An 8612-nucleotide genomic window follows, 5' to 3' on the forward strand; every position below is an offset into this window, starting at 1 on the left:
ATATATATATATATATATATATATACACACACACACACAAGGATAAGTCAAAAGTTGTACTCACTTGTTTCCATAATTTATTAAAACAAAAACAAGGGTTAAACAATTATATCACTTTTTGACAGCCTTCTTGATTTTCAATGTACTTCTTCAAGGGTCCATAAGCTTACTTATTCCATAAGAGAAGAATGTTAATGGCTAGTCGTGTAGCCATTTAAGCACAACTTCCTAAATTTCTGTCTGTAGCAAACTGATGATCTTGTAAAGAAAGTTTGAGTGGTCCAAAGAGGTGGTAGTTGGAAAGGGCATGATCTGGACTGTAAGCAGGATGTTCCAGCAACTCAAAACCCAATTTTTGAAAGGTTTCAGAGGTGTGGGTGGCCATGCATTGTTGTGTAACAATAATACTTACTTTGACTATAGACTTGAACTTTGGTGTGAATTTCTGGTTTCATTTTGTTGGCCAACATTTGACTGTAGCCAACAATGATGACTGTAGACTCCTTCTCCAGCTAATGTTCCAGTATAAGCTCTTTTGCATCCCAAAAAACAGTTAGCATTACTTTTTCTATGGAATGTTGAATCCTGAATTTCAATTCCATTCTCTGCTTTTTGAATTCTGGTTTGGTGTGAGCCCAGGTCTCTTCTCTTCAGACTATTTGCTCCAAAGAAACTTCATCTTCATTGCTGCAGTGGTCAAGTAAGCACTGACAGGTTTCCACACAACTATGCTTATGCACTTAAGTAAGCTCTCTTGGCACCCATTTTGCACAGGCTTTAGAAAGGCAAAGCTTGTCATGGATGATTGCATATGCAGAGCCATGATTAATTTGCAGAGCACAAGCGACCTCATCAATGGTTACTTGTCAGGTCACCAGAACCATTTCTTGAGCACGTTGAATCTTCACATCAGTGGTAGAGGTTGATGGCCATCCTGCTCCCTCTTTCTACTTCAAGCTTGTCTGGCCATTTTTGAACTTTTCAATGCACTCATACATATATCTATGCAGTGTAAGTGTTGACTCCTTTCTTTCATTATGTAACCACAAGAGTACAACTTTTTCGCATGCAAGCACTGAAGGCAGTGCAACCAACCTAAAGAAATTTGGCAAAAGTGAGGATAAATTTTGACTTCTCCTTCGTATATGTGTGTGTTTTTATTAATGTCTGAACTTATGACATTACAACACAAGTTACCACCCTTATACTACTATCATTCCAGTTTAAACTTTTGAAATGACGTACGACTTCTCGTCGTCATTGTTATATCTGAATTCTTATAATATCAAACGTTCCTGATATCCAACTGTGTATCTTCAACAAGCACTCCTCAATATCTCTATTCAATAATTCCTACGACCTGTACAATATATGACTGTGCATATGACACTCTTCGCAGACTGTTTTGTGCATGCTCATTTATACGAACTAGTATAGTTCACTTAGCCAATCACAGGGGTGTACAGATTCCACATACAACAACTTTTGATCAGTTTTTTTTTATCTCTTTGTCTACCATTTACTCTATTAAATCAGAGACATTCATTATATTCAGATATTATTCAAAATGTTTTATTTAACATAGTTACTGCTTTCATTATTTTGTGTTATTCAACAGGCAGAAAAGCAAAACTTTAAGTAACAACTGATTAAAAGAATTGGCTTAAAATTTATATTTATACACACACACGTGTACGTGCATTAGTTCCAGTTATTCAATAATATATGATGCAAATCTATCTGCAATGGACAGCCGTACGACCAGTGTTCGTGGAGATTTTCTGTTCTTCATGCAGGTGAGAGTTCCAGTCAAGATATCATCTAGAAAACAAATAAAATATATGAATATATGCAAATGATAAAGCAACAGTTAAAGAAAAATTTCAGAGTTTTATCTACTTGAGAACATCAATATCATGCCAAAAACATAAATAATGATTCAGTCTCACCTTTTTTCACAGGAATTTCAGGATCTATTAAAAATACAGTCTGTTTCCAGTGTGTTGGTGTTGACAAAGGACCAGTTGAAAATGTTACCTGAAAAACAAATGTTTCTTTCGTAGGAAGACTGTCTCTGTTAGTAATTAAAAAAACAAGCTAATCTTTTTCTAAGTAATAAATGAAGGGCAGATAAACCTTTCACTGGATGAAATACAAGTCTACTGCAGAGCACTAGATTTATCACAGCACATAGTGGTTAGAATGTATAAATAATTTTAAAACACGAATAGTATCAGGAGATAAGATATAAAGCACCAACATTCTAGATGGTTATCTAACCAAGTCAACCATTTGAACTCACATGTTTATAACTACAAACATTTTAAGGCTATTTATCCTGCTAAAGCAGAGGCTAACCATTTTGTCGTATCTTTCATACCTGCTTTCATTAATCTTTTTGCTCCCATTTCCTCCTACATTTAGCTGTCTTTCTTAGCTTTTCCCTTCCTTAAAGTACCATATTTAATTCTATTGCTCCTTTTTCCAAATCACTTTCATCCTTCCTCAGCACACGACCAAACTATTCTTATCCCATCCCATTTCTCTTCATAACATTCTATAATTTATTGTTTGTAACTTTTCCCTCAATGATACTTTGCCCAGTTACCAAACTATTCTCATTTCTGTGTTTTCAAGTACTCTCTGCTATTCCACTTCATTATTCATGTTGTACTCCTGTAAATCTTAGTACTTTTCAGACATGCAGCATACACCTCTCCTTTCAGTTTCAGTGACTTCACTGCTAATTAGTATGTCATTCACTTCTTAAAACTTCTTCCATATACATTTCACTCAAGTCACCATCACTAATCTTAATCCAACTTCACTCAACATGTATCATCAACATCATCATTTTAGTGTGCTTACTACATGCTGGTATGGGTTGGACAAGACTTATTGAGACAGTATTCTATAGCCATATGCTCTTCTTGACATTAATCCATACATATTTTCATATATTTATTGCCAATAGGGGCTAAACAAGGACAGACAAAGGGATTAAATCAATTACATCGACCCCAGTGTGTAACTGGTACTTTTCATATAAGCTGTCAGACTTATATGGGTATAAACATATTACCAATACCAAGACAATGTCAGTGTGAAGTTACATGTAAAATTCCTTTTTCAGTGCCCCCAAGAATGGTGGGGTGAAAGTATCTGCATAACCAGTTAACCAGTTTAATATAATCTCTCAAAGGCAACATTGAAGAACAGGAACAATCCTACTGACAAACTTGTACAAAACTTCCATCTATCAAATTCTATTCACATGGCTACAGTCAACCCACAGGGTCATACATTGGCTAAGCTTGGCATTGTGACCTAATGAAAATGTTTTATCAATTTCATAGGGCAGTTATTATTTATAATGGTGAACTGTTGTTCTACTTTCTAATATTTACTTAGAATCAAGAGAATGTAAACTCTGATGCCTCAGTTGTTTGTTCAAATTAAATATCTACAGTTTCCTTCTTCAGCAGCAAGATTATAATTAATAACTGAAGGTATAAAATACAGCTATATACTATAATACTTACAGGGTTCATGTTAGGTCCATCAAAAATAACATCAAAGTAGCCCACCAATGCTGTGATAAAGCCATCTTCTGTAATAGTTAAACTCACTGGCACAGTGTAGTCAAGCTCTTTTAAAGTAATTTGACTGATATCAAACATCTGCATTATAAAAAGAACAGAAGTTTATTAACATTGACCGACATATTTGAGGAGTTGCATACAAAAATACTTTTGAACAAAGTTATTTATTAGGAAACAATAATTTTAACATATATGTGTGTGTGAAGCCACGTGGCCCAGTGCTTAGGCTGCTGTACTCATGATCACGAAATTGTGGGTTTGATTCCCAGACTGGATAGTATGTTGTGTTCTTGAGCAAAACCCTTCACTTCACGTTGTCCAAGTACCCCTTTAAATCAGGGGGGAATACTGGACTATTTGTTTAGCTAGCAGAGTGGCAACATTCGAAGGCTAAAACAATGCAAAACACATTATGACCAGTGAGGTGTAACAACATCTGATAGTCTGGGCAGTTATATGATATATATATATATATATATATATATATATATATATAAGAGAAAGAGAGAGATATGAACACATACACACACACTATAATGGAGAAAGCTGCTTTTCAAGATTTTGCAATTTCCTATTTCAATACATTTTTTTTTTATTATCAGAATATGTTTTTGAAGTTGCTTTTAATACTGAAAATTTCAACTACATGCTTTTAAGAAATCACAATTCTATTCACTGCAATGTCTTACATTTATATCCCTTTTCTTCTATTTTTTTCCTAGCAACACTCTCTCTCTTTCCACCTCTTCTTTGTTTATTGCCTCTATTTCTGTATCCATATGACTTTATCTTTGTCAGTCTTATTCTCTTCCTTCATTTTTTTTCAATGACTCTCTCCATTTATTGTATATCTATTTATCTTAATCAAAATTACATAGAAATTTCATATTTAAAGTTTCATTCAGTTATACATGAATGTGTATAATACAATATGCATACTGCACTATTTGTTTCCATATTGGAATTTTTCAATTCAGTATACAATGTTCATCTTGCCCCTACACACTCTGTTAGTTTCATTTTCTCCCCACCCTCTATCTTTCTTGTTTCCTGTCTGCCTCACTCTCACCCTCTACTGCCATTATTCAGTTGTATGATCGTATAGATAGATTTTAATATTAATAACCTGTGCTGGTTCCATGTTAAGTGCACTTGTGTAGGTGCCATGTGAAAATCACCTATACTGGTGCCTATGGTACACAAAAAAGCACCCAGTATACATTATAAAATGGTTGGTGTTAGGAAAGGGCATCCAACTGAAGAAACCATGCCAAAACAGACAACTGGAACGTGGTGCAGCTCTCAAGCTGGCCAGTTCCTGTCAAACCATCTAACTTAAGCCAGCATGGAAAATGGATATTAAATGATGATGATGGTATCAATGAACAATATTGCAGAGGAAATAATAAGTTATATAATCACATGAGTTCAAAGCTACAAGTTTTTCAATAAGATATTTTCAAATACACATGAGGTGATAAACCAACATAATAGCTGATTTCTTCATGAATTTTTACAATTTTTTTGTGTGCAAGCAATTAGTGTCATTTTATTGAGTGAATGCTATAAGATGAATAAAAGATACAAAAGGAAATTGGACATATCAGAAAAAGTACTCAAACTAGGAATCAAATGTTGAAATATTATTTAGCAGAAAGCTGTCCTTCTGGAATTTGTTAAATGAACATTTTTTAATAAAATGAAATCTTCCAGAGATACTGGCATAATTTGGGATCCCAACTCGAAAAAATTCTCTCTTTCCCACTCCGTCTGTCTCCATCTTTCTCTCTGACTATTTCTCTTCTTTCTTTCCCTACTGGGATAGCCAAGTATCTCCTCTATAGTAAGATACCTGTTTCTATTCTATTCCTCTGCTATACTTTAACTTCTCAACCAGTACTCAAGCACAATGTTACCTCCTTCAGTACCATGACCTCTCCTAGCCAAGGAGTCGTTGCAAGTTACTCAACGACCATGCTGGTGTCATGTAAAAAGCACCAATGTTGGTGCTACATAAAAAGCACCTAGAACATGCTGTAAAGTGGTTAGTGTTAGAAAAGGGCATTCAACCATAGAAACCATACTAAAGCAGACAATGAAACCTGGTGCAATTGTATGGCTTGCCAGCTTCTGTAAACCATCCAATACATGCCAGCATAGAAAACAGATGTTAATTGATGATGATGATGGTTGTTTGATCTGCCACAGGCCTTAGAATATACCCATATGGTTCCTGCTATTTCTAGCACACTAAACAAGAATAAAATAATAAAATTAATATTTAGCAACAGAGCTGTTAGATGAATAAAAAATACAAAAGAAAATTAGATGAAACATCAGAAAAATTACTCAAACTGGGAGTCAAATGTGAAAATATTAAACGACTTGCAGAAAACTACTCAGCAGGCAGTCTTCCTACAGTATGTACATACACACACAGTAATGCTACTCAGATTTTTCTGTTACTATCACAATTCTAGGTGAATGATAGGTTTGCTTTCCAAAGGTAAAAAAATTTTGGTTATTTACCATTGGTCAGTTGGTTGGGTTTAACAGCTTCTAGGATGAGTGTAGATCAAAGTTAATGGATAAAGGAGTTTATATACATTATATGCAATTACAGCAACTTTATTAACTATTAAAAAAAGAAATAATAATATGAGGAGTTAGTAAAGTCGGTGTGCACAAAAACTCATATATAGTCCTATTAGAAGGAGTCTTCACATAGCCAGCTGTAACAGATGTTTTCCTGGGACTAAAAAAGTTAGTAACACTGTCCTAATCATGACTGCCACTTTACGTTGGCAAATAAACTTTGCTCTGTAATACTGTTACTACTTATTTCTGGCTAAGAAATTTAGAAATAAGTGATTTTTATCCTTACTTGGTCAGTGATTGTGTGTCACTTAAAAAATATATACCTCGAACAAGACCTAGTGCTGCAATCTCTAGAGAAAGGTTATCAGGTGCTGATGAAGAGAAATAACCTAGAAACCATTGGTGCACGGGAACATTACACCTCCCTAAACAGGACTGCCACAGTAGATTGGCAACTAGACTTTACTCTGTAGTAATGTTACTACTTATTTTTCGCTAGAGATTTAAAACTAATTGTATTTTCTCCTTATGAGATCAGTGACTGTGTGTCACTATCTTAATATATAAAGCTGAAGTTGTGTGTCTGTGTGAAGCCTTTTTTAAAGTTTATAGAAATCCACATTTTCCACTTTTTCATAAAAATTTTTACATCAATGGAATTTTCTCGATGTGAACTTTCCAGTGCAGTAATTAGATTTTTTAAATTCCGTTTACTTTGTGTGATTTAAGGGAGATTTGGCTGTTGTTTCTAGCAACTTTTATATTTCTTCCCTTCTACCTGTACCAGTGTTGTTATAGGGAGTAAGAGTAAAAGAGGGAGAGGAAGAGAGAGAGAAAGTGATACATACAAAGTCATAGATTAACTTGGTTACATTTTACACTCTTACTTCTTCCTCTCTCTCATTTAATACCTTTCCTCTACTTCTAACATATTTTTCATAACATAGAAACGTAAAAACACACACGACCACACATACGTGATCTGTGACAACAACATATACATAAACACATACACAATTCAACATTATAGATATAAGATTTAGTTTCTGTGTTTCTTATATAAACACGTACATGCATTGCTATTTTATAACTGTCTTTCGTTCTCTCTTTCTCTCTCTTCATTGCTACCATCACTATTCCTTTCTCCCCCCTCTCTCTCTCTTCCTCTCTCACAAAACATTCACTACAATATAACTCCTGTTCATCAATATTTGGTAAATATACCACGATTTTCATTAGGGTGTTAGGGTTTATGTATCACTATCTCTCTCTCTCTTTTACTCTTACTCTCTATATTATATGTTGAGCGCATAATTACTGCATTGGAAAGTTCACATCGAAAAAATTCCATTGATGTAAACATTTTAAAATTCCGTTTACTTTGTGTGATTTAAGGGAGATTTGGCTGTTGTTTCTAGCAATTTTTATATTTCTTCCGTTCTACCTGTACACACAATCATTGACAACAATATAACTCATGTTCGTCAATGTTTGGTAAATATACCACGATTTTCACTAGGGGGTTAGGGTTTAAGGTTAGGATTAGGGTTAGGGTTACGGTTTTAGGGTTAGGGTTTGGATTTTAAGGTTAGGTTTTAGGGTTAGGTTTGGGTAATCGTGCAGGTGTTAATCTGAAAAATTACAGAAATGTGAAAATTACCGACCCTGCCATCTATTATAACTTTTGTTGTTCTGTTTAATATATACATAGATTATGCCTCCAAAAAAGAGAGTTTGCTGGGGAAAGAAAGCAACCAGTTTAAATTGACAGCAACAGACTGCAGCAATTCACTACATTCCAGTAGCTACTTTGAACATAATGGAAAATGGTGCATCAACATCTTCTGCCTAATCTGATAGAATTCTGGCTAAACTGTGTACCAACAGATCGCCAGCAATTGCTTCATCAGAAATTGCCATCCTACCTCCAGCGATAAAATTTGTTTTGCACAAGCTTTTCTACAGCCAATTAGACGGATGAAATTTACGTACGCTTAATAATGTTACGCCTTCAGACTTTCCCTATTAATTTCATCGTCTTTTGAATTATGAACATATTTACATCATAAGGGTTTTTTTGTTGTAAGGCTTTCTGTTTTAGTTGATTTGCACCAAGCAAGACTTATCGTAGATGGCGTAATAAGTCACACCCAGACAAGGTCGGGTTATACTGCTAGTAAAAGTATATACCTCAAACAAGATCTAGTGCTACCATCTGTAGCCAACGGTTATCTTGTGCTGATGAATATATATATATATATATATATTGGAAAAAATAATAAGGTACTCAGATATCTGGATGGTTGTACATTTACAGATTTTTATTAATATGTCACATGTTTTATAAATATTAGCGCTTGTACTTATTCTTGTAGGTTCTTCAAAATATGATTTCACTTCAGAGGATGTCTC

At 34.4% G+C, this 8612-nt stretch overlaps 1 protein-coding gene across 2 annotated transcripts in view; it reads right to left on the minus strand.

Annotated features, from left to right (window-relative positions):
• Window positions 1–60: 60 nt before the first annotated feature.
• LOC106871252 (uncharacterized) overlaps window positions 61–8612 on the minus strand; it is a 191996-nt gene continuing 183444 nt past the window's right edge. For both annotated transcript variants that reach the window (XM_052974427.1, XM_052974426.1), the window contains exons 10-12: window positions 3543–3680; window positions 1950–2037; window positions 61–1821 (exon numbers count right to left, since the gene is read on the minus strand). In XM_052974427.1, coding sequence (XP_052830387.1) covers window positions 1712–1821; window positions 1950–2037; window positions 3543–3680 — 336 coding nt within the window. In that variant the 3' untranslated portion in view covers window positions 61–1711. The remainder of the gene's footprint in view (window positions 1822–1949; window positions 2038–3542; window positions 3681–8612) is intronic.

The sequence above is a fragment of the Octopus bimaculoides genome, chromosome 18 (genome assembly GCF_001194135.2).
Source record: "Octopus bimaculoides isolate UCB-OBI-ISO-001 chromosome 18, ASM119413v2, whole genome shotgun sequence".
Lineage (NCBI taxonomy): Eukaryota > Metazoa > Mollusca > Cephalopoda > Octopoda > Octopodidae > Octopus > Octopus bimaculoides.